The sequence below is a fragment of the Anomalospiza imberbis genome, chromosome 2 (assembly GCF_031753505.1).
Source record: "Anomalospiza imberbis isolate Cuckoo-Finch-1a 21T00152 chromosome 2, ASM3175350v1, whole genome shotgun sequence".
Taxonomy (NCBI): domain Eukaryota; kingdom Metazoa; phylum Chordata; class Aves; order Passeriformes; family Viduidae; genus Anomalospiza; species Anomalospiza imberbis.
Window position 1 is genome coordinate 31,712,459 of NC_089682.1, and position 15,055 is coordinate 31,727,513.

Sequence of the window (15,055 nt, forward strand, 5' to 3'; positions counted from 1 at the left end):
TTTGGAAGAACCAGCAGTACTGAAATAAAACAGAATTTTCCACATTGCCTGCACCTCACGATAATAACAAAGTACAACATTCCCAACACTTTTTTTCCCATTTAAAAGTAAAATAAAGCAAAGCTCTCTTGCACATTTGCAGTGGACAGGTCTGATAATAAGAATTTATACATAATGCAACTCTGACTTTTTCTAGCTGCTAATGGAGAGTGTTAATTTGCAGCTGTTGATTAGTAAAAGTGGCTTCCACACTTCCCATGAAGTCAGTTTAATTGGGAGTAACCTTGCTTTTCCCAGAGAAGAAGCAAAGTAAAGAGAGATACTGAAGCCTTTCTGTTGTGGAGTGTTTGCCTGCCAGAAGAGGACTTAGCAAACAAATTAATGAAAACAAGAAATAATCATGTCAGAAAGCTGCTGTGATAAAGAGAAGGGATCAAAATGATGCAAGATATTGAAACCGCCTAAATGAAAAGCAGCACTGAATTTGCCTGCTTGATAGTCCCAAAACTCAGTGTTACATCAGCTGTGTCTGTCATGCTTTCTGCTATCAATGATAGGTTTTTTGGGCACCTACTGTCATCAGCACCTCTTAGGTATTATTACAGATAAAAACCTTACAACTGCTTTGGAAAGGGTAATTAATACAACTTTTTAAAAGTCTTCTAACAATGATATTTTCATTTGGGTCATCTCCCTCTTTCCTTTTCTAGTGGTGATCCTTTTTGTGAGTATTACAGCTACAGCCCTGGGAAATACAAATCTGAGTGTGTGTGAAATTGTGCTGATCTTTTCATGGATGCCAGAGCTCCAGGAGTGTTCGGACAGCTCTCTCAGGGTGGGACTGTTGGACTGTACAGGGCCAAGAGTTGGATTTTGTGATCCTGTGGATCCCTTCCAGCTCAGGGTATTCCATGATTCTTTTATCCTCCCTATTCTCTTCACTTATTTGTGTGGTTCTGTTGCTGAGCTTGTTCAGTTTGGAAATAAATGGTTAATCCCGCTGGGTTTATGGTTTATTTGCTGACATCAATGATAGGATTTCTCTGGGCAAAAATAGCTTGATTTATCCCTCTTGTGACTTTTTTTGTGTCTTAATTTTGGCAGAGCTTGTCCTCAGCTGCCAGCGAGCTTTTTTCCCTATTTCTGAATGTTTGTTCAGCATCTGGAGGCAGATCTTGTAGTGGAGTGTGAGGAAGAAGGGGTGGAAACATGGAGTTAGCACCAGGTGGAGGCATCTCATAAAGCTCAGAATCTCATCACAAATTACTCTGCCACGGTTAAAGGAAATGCTATTTTTCCTTTTATCTGGGATTTTTTAGCAGCTACCTAATGGAATTAGCATTTTTTTAAAAATATGAGGGAGCATGACTTTGTCACTAATGATCTATTAGCAACATTTAATTTTTCTGTGTGATCACATTGATCAAATCCTAGCTTGTAATAAATTTCTACCACTGTGTGGGCTGTGAGACATAAGTAAAATCTTGTGCTCTTTGAGCTACTTCTGATATTTTTTCTAGGAGTAACTCAGAGGTTGTTGCATCTTAAACATGGTATAGAAAGTAAATGACACTGGGCAAAGATTTCTCACCCCAGGCTCTTCCTCAGGATTGCTCCTCCAAAATACTCCTGGGGGATTGATTCTTAGCTGGAGAGGGAATTTTCACCCTGGTCTCCACTTCTTTCTTGTGTAGACTAACATGCAAAAGCTGGAGGGTGTTTCTGTGGTGATGGTTTAGGTTGGAAAGGATCTTCAAGGTCTTCGAGTCCAACTGTTGTCCCACCACCAACCCATGTCCCCAGAATGGGATATGTATTGATATATTGAGGAAATAGGGATATAGGTTGATATATTGAGGAAGATGGGATATGTATTAATATACTGAGGAAAATTGAATGTATATTGATATATTGAGGAAAATGGAATGTATATTGATATATTGAGGAAATTGGGATATATATGGATATAATGAGGAAATTGGGATCAGGAGCCAGAGGAGGGGTGTGTATGGCAGCAGCTCCTCTTCCCTATGTGGTTATAAATGAAACGCTGCTGCTTTCTGACCTTGAGTATGAAAATGTTGTTATTGATTTCCTGAGGCCATGCAAAATGAAACGCAGGGACTGAAGGGTGCAATTAACATTAATAATTAAAGATGAGCTGCCTTTGTCAGTCTCTTGTCTGGTGTAATCCTCTTGAGTAATGGGCTCCTCCTTGGAGCAGCAGAGATCCTACAGCCTTGGATCCGAGCTGGGTGTGTCAGGGTGGGCTCAGAAGTGATGATCCAGTTGTTTCCTGCATTCTGGGAGCCCCCTGTCGTGATCCAGAGAAACACGAATTGGGGTTCTCACAGCTGGTGCAAGTTCAGCCCTTTCTCTTCCAACATTTACCCCTCTGAGTGTGGGAATTTGTACATTTGCTGAGCCGTAGATTGTTTGCTTCTTTGGGTTTTCATTTGTCTGACATAAGAGCAGAAATGGTATTTTAATTACCTTTTTTTTTTCTCTTAGCTATTTTTTTCCCTTTCTTTTTACAGAGCATTCAGAAGCTGGCTAGCCAATACTTAAAGAAGGACTGGCTTGGAATAAGAGCTGAGGAGCGAAGTGATTATCGGTAATTTACCAGTTGGATATCTCAAAATTGCTGTATTTATCATTTCAGTTTGGGTCATTATTTTACTTAACAATGAATCACTGCTTTTCTGTAGTTAATTTTTCTTTTTCCTTTGTAGTAGAGCATTGCCAGTTAAAAAGAAGCTTTGTTTTCCTGAGATTAGTCTTAAATAGATGTTTATGACTTGAATATTTAGGAAGATGGGAGAAACAAAACAGCCTGACAGGACAACAACTGTAATTTGCATCTGTTTGGGTATTAATGCTTATATCTGAATATAGATTTTAGTAAATAACTTTAAGGTTAGAGGGATAAGTGTGTGGATTGTTTCACAGGAAAAGACAGGAAGAGATCTCATTTTATGAGGCTGTTCTTTGTGGAGATCAAATCTGACAGCAGGGAGGAGGCAAAGCAAGAGACAGTTGTTTACAAAACTTTATTTCATTAACATGAAAGGTGGATAAAACATGAAACCAGAAATAACTCAGTTGCTGAAAGCCTTTGAACAGCACCTCTTAAATACTAGGAATAAGCTTTCAGATGCTTTGTTTTAATGTCTTCTTTGTGTTCCAACGAGTTTTATTTCAAGCAGGAAGAAATTGACAGATTTGTGTTTGGGACTTTCTGCACCCTCACATCGGTTGCGTGTTTAGAAAGAAATAAACTGAATTATCGGTCTCAAGTGTACATGAAACACTCCCATAACACCCATGAGATCCCACAGTGCCAGAGATCTTCTACAGACTCCTCCCTACCCATCCACAAGTGCTGAACCCAAAACGTTTGTCAACAGGTTGAGTCACCAGAGAGGAACAGGCGGGAAAATCTGTATTTTTGGTGCAACTTCCATTAAAGGTTTTGTTAAAAGTGGAGATATTTGCTAGTTCAGCCTAAAGGATTGTGCTTTCGATTTAGTTTTAAAAGTAGTCCTTGGAAAAATGAGTATTGCTGTCACATAAACCAGCCCAGGAGCTGGATTCTGATCCTTGTGGAGGATCCTTCCAATTCAGGAGATTCTATAAATCCGAACTTTTAGTGGAACACCTTAACATCCTTTTCTTCCTTCCCACACCCTCTCTGTGTTTCATTATTTTAGGAGCATGTACTCAGTTTGGAAATCACTCTTAGAAGGCACCATGCAGGTGGCCCAGTCCCGACTCAATATCTGTGAGAACTATAAAAACTTAATTTCTGAACCAGCCAGGAGTGTCCGGTGCTTTAAGGAGCAGCAGCTGAAGAAGGTATTTGTGCTTTAAGAAATCCTTTTAACTATTGTCATTTTTACTGAGGGAAAAGAAAAGATTTTTAGAAATCTTTTATTGTGGCCCTTCTAAAATATTTAAGTATTCTTCATCTTATAGATACAAGATTCATCTTATAGTACTCTTCATCTTATCCAGCTTGTTGGAGAGGGGTCAGAATTCTGAGCTGCTATCCCAAATTATAACTGCTTGGAAATGAGTCTCCTAAAAATACTGTATCAGTTGGTCAAATGTATCTCAGCAGATCTCACACTGTGCTGTAGAAATTGCATTGCATTGGGTTTGCAGTGACAATTGCAAGTGGTTTTTGTTAGAAAAGGTTGAGATTTTAAGAAAAGATCCATCTGAAACATGGAGGAATGGTTGGAGCAATGTCCAGGATGGAGAGTAGAGACTGTCCACCAACCTCCTGTAACACTATCACAAGTTAGTGCTCCAAAAGCTGCTTTAATTATCTCTTTAATTATCTGTAATTGTCCCTGCAGAGAAAATACTGTGGTTCCAGTGAGCTGGATATTCATTTAATTGCTTGTTGCATTTGAAAGTCATTTATGAGGGTGGGCAGGCCCTGGCACAGGGTGCCCAGAGCTGCTGTGGCTGTTCCATCCCTGGAAGTGTCCAAGGCCAGGCTGGATGGGGCTTGGAGCAGCCTGGAGTAGTGGAAGATGTCCCTTTAATTAAAAAAGAAAAAACACAAACAACAGACATTTTAGCTGTCCTTGTTACAAAGTGACAGCAAAGGCCCAGAAGGTACCCAGTTCTGTGTTCTAGAGTAGTATTTTGTAAAATACTTGGTTACAAATTTAAGTAGATGTTCCTGTAATGGAAGCTCTCAGTTTCTGAACAAATTATTCTACTCTTAGAAACACGTGCAATATCTGTTTTGTGAGAGGAAAAAAATTAACTTTATTAATGCTGTTTTATCGTCCTGTGGCATTTTATTTTCATGTGAAGCTTTCCAAACAACGCTGTGGCAATTTTATGGCATTCTTACTGGTAAATAATTGTACTTTATTCTCCTGCAAGTGGTGGTAATTCAGTGTTCATGAGTCAGCAGCAGAATTGGGATCTTTACATTTTTAAAAGTCATAGAAGTTCCTTTATTCCTGCACTTCTGAATCAGCAGAAGTAATTGCAATTATCAGGGCAGTGTTCTGGTAGCAGTGATATGCTTTTCCTACAACATGGAATTAGCATGTACTTGGCAGGATTAATTTTCCTACACAACCAGTCTATTGTTTTAGACAGTGCAGCCTTTCACCCTTCCCTTTGAATTCCCAAACAGATAAATAATGGACAGAGAAATAATTGTTCTGACCTCCATTCAGACAAAAGCTTATCAAAATTGAAATTCAGTCAGCAAAATACTTGTAAGGTTACATGGGAATACCCATCTAAAGTGGCATCCAGTCTCCTGACATTTTTTTTTTTACCCTACAGGGATGCAAACCAAGATTATTTAACTCTTCTTAAATGATCTTTTTAACAACTGGAGTTATTTGATATTTTAATTTTTTGATGCTGGCAGGAGATTTTAGGGATCAAAATCCCCACTGATGTTGCAAAACCCCAGTTCTTTTAACAGGCTTTTAGCTCTTTGTCAGCCATCTGTTACATACAGATTATTTTACCTTTCACTTTTCAGTGATGCACACAGAGGTCTCCAAAAATCCAAATTCTGCCTTCCACCACTCCCCAAAGCAGCCTCTAGGGAATGCATCCTCTGGAGCCCATTGCTTTATTGGCCTGCACACATCAAGCAGTGCCTTCAGTGGGAATTTTTCTGTGCTTTGTAGCAGTTTGACAGCTTCAGGGAGAGCAGGGTTGTGTGGTGGGAGGACCAGCAATTCCTGTTGGCTGCCAGTTTGTTTTTTCCAGGGGGCTGGGTGTTATTTTTCAGCAGTGGAACAGGGGGAAGTCATTGTTAGGTTGTTGGATGCCAGCACCCCGTCAGTCCTGTGGTGCTCCCAAAGGAGGTTACTTTAATTGTGCATTAATAATTAGTGTAATGAGGAAACTGAGGTGTTTTGCATGGGTGTTCAGCCCCTGGAACGAGGGCAGCCAGGGGAGTGGTGATGCTATGAAAAGAGCTGGGACTTTTGGGGTGGTTTTTGAAGGACTCAAAGGTTTGAACTCATCCCAGGTGCTGCTGGAGTCTTCACTGACCACATCCAGCCTGTGATGTCTGTAATTAAATAGAAATCCACTGGACTATCAGTCTCCTGCATGCTTAATCCAGTTTGGGGAAAAGAAAATCTTTAGTAATCTCTTCTAAAGAGAGTTTTAATTCTAGACACTGATGATTCACATTGGTTTTCTTACCTAGATCCTGCTTAGCACAGATCCTTTCCCACTTTGTTGGGGTTTTTCTTAAGCTGGCAGGGTGTCTGAAGAATTGCTGAATATGATAATTTTTCTTCCTGTTGTATTTTGTGTGGCAGCTTTTGCCTCTTATTTTAAATTTTAAAGAAGGAAAGATTAATCATTTTTGTGGTATCACTTCCAGTAGATTGCCTTTGGATTTTTCCCAGTTGTATTCTGATGATTTCAACTAATTACTGCATCCAAAGCTTTCAGAACTTTTTTGTTTAATTTGTGGGTTATCCTAACACTTTAAACAGCAGCAGAAAGAAAGGAAGAGAGAAGGTTTTGTGTTCTGATCAGTTTTAAAAGACCTGCATGAATAATTGACCAGGAGTGACTTGAAGACTGAATCCTTCCCTATAAAATGCCATAAACAGCAGCATGATGATGATGATAATTTTATTTGGATGCAAAAAAAAAAAGTAATGTTTTCTTTCCTGAATGCTTTTTTTTCAGTGCGTGGACCAGCTGACAAGGATCCAAGCTGAACTACAGGAGACAGTCAAAGATTTAGCTAAAGGCAAAAAGAAATATTTTGAGAGTGAACAGATGGCTCAGGCAGTGCGGGAGAAAGCTGATATTGAGGCCAAGTATGTTTTTATAATGGCATATGTAGAAATAATTGCAGCCCCAAAAAGCACATTTGTATTAGGTTTTGCACTTGATATTTGGCTTTCAATGAGATTCTGCCAGGTTTTCTTTGCATTTTGCTTCTATACATTTTTTATAGCTATTTCAAGCACACCCTGAGAGGAAATTAGGACTTGTTTGTGTTGGTTTGTTTAGGAAGGAAGTTCAAGTAACAGCTTTAATTTGGCATTTTCTATGGACAATGTGTCAGCTGGCACTTTTTTGATATTAAAGCCTCCTGACTTCCTTTTATGTCCACACAACTCAAATTTGGTATCAGTCCATTTGGATGGGGAGAGGCAGCAGGACACTGTTTTTCATTTTTTGAGATAAATTTTGGAGGCTTTAGGTTTTTTCTGTTCCTTGACATCCTAAGGAGGGTGATTTCCTTCCTTCCAGGAAAAGCAGTAACGCATGTTTTGGGTTTGGAGTTTGGCCTGTCTTATGGGAGTTCACCTCACCCCTATGGCTTTTTTTTTTCTCTAATTTTTGTTTTTAGAAGTTATTCAGAATTGCTCTCAGGGAATGAAATAATGGTTTCCTTAGAGATCTGTCTTTCTGAGGGATGATGAAAAGAACTTTAATAAAATTACCTATAATACCTGAAGAAAGTAAACAATCATATACAAACAAACAAAAACAACCAAAAATTTGACCTTGGGGGTTTTGGAGCAGATTTATCCTGCGGTGTTATTCAGATTAAAATAGCTATTGACTTGATTTTGTTTTCTTATTTACTTTTTAAACCACCATCCTTCAGACAGAGAAAAAATACTTTTGTAGAAATGGTGTAAGGCAGTCATTCAATTTCTCCTGCTCATTTCTGTTCCAGGTCCAAACTTAGTCTTTTTCAGTCAAGAATAAGCTTGCAGAAGGCAAGTGTGAAGGTGAGTATAAAACTTGGATTTTGCTGTTCGTTTCTTTAGGCAAATGCCCCAAATTGTCTGGAATGCAGAGGTGAGGGACAGCTTGGAAGGGGAATTGGTGAGGCAAAGGATGAGCTGAGAGCATTTTCTGGGCAGAGTATAGAATTATATATGGAATACATGCAAGGAGGTTTTTTCCTGATTAGATTTAAAACTGTTCTTTGAAGACCACATGTGAAATTCCAATTGCAAGAGAGAAAAATCCATCAGGAATCCCCTCATCACTAGGAAGACTTAAAAGCTGTAAATGCCCTAAAGTTTTCACTGTATTATCACAACATGCACACAATTAATTTGCTTCTGATGAATGCCTGGTCATTCAGATTCCCTTTCTGAGCTGTGTTTTCACTTGTTGCAGTTAAAAGCCCGACGATCCGAGTGCAATTCCAAGGCTATCCATGCCAGGAATGATTATCTCCTCACTTTAGCAGCTGCCAATGCCCACCAGGACCGCTACTATCAAACAGACCTGGTGAACATCATGAAGGTAAGGAAGCTGATTTCTGCCTGCCACAGGGTGTTTGAATGCAAAATGCAGGGGATTCTCAGAACTTTGGGCCTGTAAGCCAAGAATTAAACCCAGGGTTTGATTTGAAACCTTGGAAAAGGCTCCCAAACTTAGTGAGAATGTGGATTTATGGTTTAAAGCAGAGACACGTTAAACTAAGTAAAGGAAAGTTTAGAGTTTTAGAGTTTAAGATATAGAAAAAATAAAAGATATGGAAAAAATAAAAGAGTTTTAGAGTTTAAGATATAGGAAAAAGAAAAGAGGTAAACAAGGAGATTAGAATGCAGCACTGTGGTTTTGTGTACATGATTGGCTAAGAGAGCTCACAATGCAGCATGGGTCCATAAGATGAAATATTTAAGGATTGGGTCAAAAACATAAATACCCTTGTTGGCAGTGTTTTATTAATCAATAGCTCCTTAAAAAGTCTTGTAACTGAGGGTCTTGTGACCTTCTGAGCCATGCTGTGGTGATGTGAGCTGAACTCACCCTTCCTGCCTGTGTGGAAGATAAGAAATATAAACTGCACCATCAAAACCAGCTCAGATCCCGTCTGGAATTCCTTCTAAAATTCCCCACAATTGAATTATTACAACTGGGAACTGGGTAAATCTGGAAGGGTCCAAAGTCCTGGATTGACTTTTCCACTGAGCTGCCACAAGTGAGAGGGAAGGTAGAGCCTGCAGTGACATCTGAAAAACTTGGAACCAGCTTTCATGCCCTGAAACTGAACAATCACTTAATTTTTTAATTCCCTTCCTTTCTGTAAAACTCAGTTGGATAAAACTCACTGGGATAAAGGACTAGAAAAAAACCTGACTGAAAAACTCACTTGGATAAAGGAGTGAGCCCTGTCTTTTCCTGTTGTAAGGAAACTGGGAATTTTTGAACTTCTTTAGTACCATATCCCATAATCCTTTTTATTTTGTGTCTGATCAGAACACTTCTTTATGGTGTGATTAATGAGCTAGAGTTATTAAATATCTTGGTTTCCAAACTGTGGATTTTAGGGAGCAGCAGTCAGCATTCTTGTTCTCACTGTGGCACTTTGCCAGGTCAAGGCAGGAGTAGCTACTTGAACTCAGAGGAAATGACACACTTTAAAAAGTTCAAATCTGATTGCTCACAGTTGTTTTTTCTTAAATATCACCCTAGAATTAATTAAAAGTACACTATTCCTGTGTCTCTGAATTTGAGAGTTACAAATAAATTGTAAAATCATCTCCTTCACACTTTAGCTGCTTGCATTTCACATGTTGACATTTTCAAACTTTACTTGAATTTGCTCTTTGCAAACTATTTCTAGGCAGGGTGACTTAGAAGTCTGTCATTTACATTTTGAAATGCTTTATTGGAGAAATAGCATAGAATTGTAACAAATCTCTGTATTATCAGCATACCTTTGCATTTTGGGGGGAAATATTGATGTGAAAAGCAGGTAAGTGAGGTAAAAAATAAAAGTACCAAAGGAATTCTCCTGCTTTTCCCTCTTTGTGGAACCACCTTGTGGAAACACACCTTGTGGAACCACACCTTTTCTGTTAGTAAAATGTGAATGTTTGTGCTAACTAAATGTTTAGTACATGGAAATGCTTGTAAATAATTTCCTTGTGCTGGTGCAGATAAAATTATTAATTGATGCTTACATAAAATAATTCCACACTTACATGCATGGTTGGCTGTCATCACTTAATGCTTTTACTTGGGAGCAATTCCACAAGGGAATTGAATAGGTTCAAAACAAAACAAACAAAAAGGGTGTTTGAAATAATTTTTAAAAATGAACAAATAGCCTTGGTCATTTTTTTTCAGCCTTTCTCAAGCTGAACCTTTTTACAAAACCTTACAACTTAATCTTTGATATAAATAATTGTGGTTTACTGAAAGCCTAAGTGCTTTCATCCAGCCAAATTACTCTGGAAGGAAAGGACAACACTCAGGGTTTATTTTTCTGCATCTCTCAGATACTTACAGCAGTTGAATCTCTTTGTCTGGGAAACAAAAGTGTGTGTTTTAATGAAGAGCTGTAAATTCAGGTCTCTTGCACTGTTGGCCATGAGCAAAACTCCCTGGGAACTCACCCAGGTGTCCTGGGAACGGGGTCATTCTCTGGAGCAAGGCAGAGGTCCCAGAATCAAAGTGGCTACTGGAGATTTTAGGAGAGAGAGAGGGAAAATCTTCAGGAAAATCAAGGATAATGCATCACATTTTTGAAAGAGATGCTGGAACTGGAAAATGGAGTTAAGGATAAAGAAATGGAGACACCTGTGCAATGTTTCTAATCTCTAGGAGACACCACTGGGCAGGGAGGATTTTGGAAGGGAGTTTCACCCTTCGGGCACAGTTTTTGATTCAGTAGGTTGAGTGGTGGTGTGACCCAGTGTATTTTACATGCTATAAGCAGTTGTAGTGTCTAAACTAAACATCTTTGCTATTTTGTTGTGATTAATATTCAGAAAATGTGCTTTTTATTTCAAGATTAGTAAGTCCTTAGGTATTCCTGTAGTGCCACGTGCTGTCTGTAAGTGTTTCCCCATTTAGCTGCCCTTGAGCTGATCTTTGAACTGCTCAGGGCTCTCTACATTTCTGAATCACATCAAGTATCTCCTCAAACTGTTCAGATTTTGGAGCCAGTGCCTGGTTTTTGTAGTTGTTACCCAAAAACGATAAAATCTTTAGAGCTAGAAAAAACCGCATGAAAACTTTTCAGCTGATACTTGGCTGTATTACTGTCTGTAACACTTGCAGATGTGTCAGAGGCTGTTTCTGTTTGCATCCACCATAAACAGCTTCTCCACGGGTTTGTGTTTTCATGGAGTTCTTGGTTCCAGAATTAGAATGGAGCTGTGTGGGTTCTGTTGCTTCTGGCTCCTTGAAAGCCAGAGCTGGCTTGGCTGGAGCATACCCAGTCCCTGGCATGTTATCTTGGAGATACCAGTTATTATCACTGTGTTAATTGAAGGGACCACAGTTGGGCTAAAAATGATTTATTACTCAAATAAACATCAGCCTCAAAGGCTGTGAGATTTAAAAGAGCAAGCAGTCAGCCATAGCTCAAAGCAGGGACAAGTTTCTTCATTACAAGGCAATATGTAACATTCTTATCCAATAGAAAGCTGCCACAAAGTTAATTTTGTTTTTCTAACCTATCACCATTACTTAATTCTACTGCACTGTGGATGCTTTCATCCAGTGGGCTGCTATTCCACATGCACACATATGCTTCTATTATAACATTTAAACTCTTAGCTTACTCTATACATTACTTTAGTAAGCAAGTACTTACTAAACTTTAGTAATTATAAAATACTTTACTTGCTTTAGCAATTACTTTAGTGTAGCAATTACATTACAGCATTATAAAACCCTTCACCATCTTACTCTATACAGTCTCTTATTTACCTAAGGTATATTCTTTCTTACAGCTATAGAAACATAAGTTCATTCTTTTTCTGCTTAGTGTCTGTGTACTTTTATTTTTACATCAATCCAAGCTTCTTCCAAGGCTGCAAATAAAACCTTTCAGTGTCTCTGGAAGTTTCTATCTTTCCATTTCCTGCACTGGCCATGGCGTGCATCCAGCTGCTGCCTTTGGGTTGGAGTTGTGGCACTGCCCTCTCAAACCATCCCTGTGCACCATCTGCACGTGCAGACAGTGCTCACTTTCCTAGAAAAAATGAGATTTTCCTCTCAGCTCTGACATGGCTGCGTTGATAAATAACGGGTTAAAAGCTCAGCTGATGTGGCGGCCTCTTCCCATCTGTTTTCTCCTTATATTAAATTACCTTTTATTTCAGTAGGCTAAAGGGTGTCTTGCTTAGCATAAAATAGAATCATGGAGTGTTTATTGTTGCCTGTGGACATAAAGGGCTGGTCCTTGCATCCTGTGTGAGCTGAGCTGAGCAGAGGCAGGTAGAGTTCTTGCACAGCCAGCCTGGAGAATAGATCTTCAGTGCTTTGAAACATCAGAATCCAATAAAAGGCTGTGTTGGGGTTGGAGAAAGGAGGGGTGGACATCCTTTGCAGCCCCAGTGTTGGTCTGTGCCTGCAGGAGGGATTTCCAGCCTCTTGGGAAAGAGTGATGTGTGCTGGGCCGGGGCACCTTGGGCTGCTCCCAAGAGGAAGCTGCTGCTGGGTTTGTTCCTTGTGTCTGGCTCTGGAATGCTGCTGTGGTGCTGTCCTGTGACAAATGAATCACAAATCCGCCTCATGGCCTTGCTGCCTTTTCTGTGACAGGCACCACAAGGGGTTTTTCATACCAGGGTTCCTGGTGCACGCAGCTCCAGCTTGTTTTCAGTGGTTCAGAGTATGTTACTTTATAACTGTGAAAGCCATCACAGACTAAACAGGGATGGTTGGAAAGAAAATACAAAATGCTTCCATCTTTTTCAGTAGGATGAAGAATTGTTCCTACTGTGCCTTCCTAGTTTTCCAATTACACCACTTAATAAGGAGCAAAGCCATTCTAGCTCTCTGTTCAGAAAAGATTTGAATCCTTTTGGCTTTCTTTTTATCTGTCCTTTATGTCCATTTCAGTTTCTGCAGTGAAATTCAAACCCGTCAAAGCACTGACTAAATAAAGCCTAAATAAAGCCTAAATAAAACAAAGTTTTATTCTTTGCCAATTTCCTGACAAGCTGCTTGGGAAGAGTTGCCATCACCTGAATGTGAAAGTACAGGCCAAACCCTTTTAAAAATAAGTTCTCTGCCCAGTGCTTAGGTTTTTACTTTAAACTGAGGTCAGAATGAAGTCTGAGGTGATGCTTGACGTCAAATCAGGACTGTTTGGATATTCATCCTTTTAGAAACTTTATCATTGTTTAATGCTGTGCTCTTAATTTTGTAAGTTCCCCCCATGAACCACCTCAAAGAATGACTTTACACAGCAGCTTACTATGAGGAAATGTTGACATGAAAAAAGAAAAGCAGGTGTGCTGGACACTTTAAACAGTTCTGAGATTATTTAAAGAGAGAAAGAAAGAGGGAACAAAAACCTCCATTTCAAAATCACAGGATGGTTTGGGTTGGAAGGGACCTTAAAGACCATCCAGTTCTAACACCTTCCACTATCCCAGGCTGCTCCAACCTGGCCTGGAACAATTCCAGGGATCCAGGGGCAGCCACAGCTTCTCTGGGCGCCCTGTGCCAGGGCTAAGGAACAGTTACAGGTGGTGCTGCATTTTTTATGAGCACAGAAAAATTCTGGAGAAGGTAGCAGGCAGTAGCAGCAGATATTTCTAAACTAAGCTCTTTTAAAAGGAAATATTTCATGTCATTGCGCATGTGGGCTTTGGTGTTTGAGGGAGAACAGTGTCAAAAGCTGGTGCTTTGTCTTTGTGGTTTTGGTGGTTTCTTTTATCCTGTTGTAATTATTAGGCTGCTTTTCTGTTTTTTTCTGTACTTTCCAGTTTGCTTAACACGAGGAAGTGGAGTTGTGTAATTTGGCTCTTGTTCTTGATCGGAGTGCTTGTGATGATTTGGCAGGTTTGAATAAAAACTTGGTTACATCATTTCTCTACAACAGCCCTTTGCTCAGGTGTGGGTGACAGTAACAACACAAGTCACAGCAGAGCTTTGCTAATTTGAGAGGTTGATTTATAAAATTACAGGTGAAGTGTGGCTTTTCCACACCCTTGCCTGTTTTTAAGGACTCTGATAGAGGCAGAGATCTGGCTGACTTCCAGGGAATGAGCAACCTGGTGTACTTCACCCTGCTCTGAGTGCAGAGGTTGAGCCAGTATCTCCCTCTTAAACCTGAATTACTCTATCATTCCTTAAAACAGCATTTTTTGGTAAGGAGGTTCTCCTTGGGATTTAGCCTTCTGCTTTCTGGTTTTGTTTTTTTTTTTTTTTTTCTGCAATTAAGTGGAGCAACTGCATGAGTTCAGCAGTGCTGGAACCTTCATGTTCTGGTGAGCCCTGGTTTTTATTTGTTGGAAGGTTGGGAGTTTTTGTGAAGCTGTGTTGACTTCTCTGTTTTCAGCACAGTCATCCATCACTTTTCCAATGCTTTTTCAGTGATCATTTGAAACAAATGGAAATGCAGGCTCCAAACATGGCTTGCACAAATGAGATTCAGCTGGAGCTGGCAGTGTTTATAAAAATGACCCCAAATTGAAGACTTGATGGCTTTCAGTTAATAATTTGCTTTATGCCCTGAAATTAATAAGATGTGTGTGGCAAAGGGTTCTTTCCCCTGGTGGCTCTGTCTGAATTGAAAAATAAGTTGACACAGTAGCTGAAAGACTTAAATTGGCTCAGGAATGTTATCCCAGCACTGCTGTGTCCTGTAGAAATAAAAGGATACCATTTACATCAGCACATATTTCTGTAGCCTCTGGAACAAGCAGAACCAATATTATCACTGTAAGAAATCAATTTACGTCCATGGTATTGTTTCAAACTTTCTGGAATGATTTAGAAGCACCCAGGGGATTCCTTCTTTAAAATGGAAAGTCTGCCCCTCAACGAAAAAATAGCATTAAGATAAAGTAATTCTGAAGTCACCAGAGATTTCCATTTTCTTCTATAAATCTCTTTTATTATTTCAGTGCTGCCAATTCTTTTAAGATCCTGTAAAACTCCCTTAAAAATGCAGAAGGGACTTGTGTAAGTGAAAGAACTATTGTTTCACTTCCGGTCCTTGTCAGCTGCAAGCCACAAATATTTTGTGATCCCAGTTAAGGCAGCCATAGATGGCATTATCTCCAGCATCAGATGGGCACAGGAACTTTCCTTCCCAGACAGTTCA

At 39.6% G+C, this 15,055-nt stretch overlaps 1 protein-coding gene across 4 annotated transcripts in view; it reads left to right on the plus strand.

The window, feature by feature from the left end:
- Positions 1-15,055, plus strand: part of FCHSD2 (FCH and double SH3 domains 2) — a 119,840-nt gene that overhangs the window by 57,571 nt on the left and 47,214 nt on the right. For all 4 annotated transcript variants that reach the window (XM_068180414.1, XM_068180415.1, XM_068180412.1 and 1 more), the window contains exons 4-8: positions 2,538-2,614; positions 3,711-3,855; positions 6,697-6,830; positions 7,703-7,757; positions 8,155-8,283. In XM_068180414.1, coding sequence (XP_068036515.1) covers positions 2,538-2,614; positions 3,711-3,855; positions 6,697-6,830; positions 7,703-7,757; positions 8,155-8,283 — 540 coding nt within the window. The remainder of the gene's footprint in view (positions 1-2,537; positions 2,615-3,710; positions 3,856-6,696; positions 6,831-7,702; positions 7,758-8,154; positions 8,284-15,055) is intronic.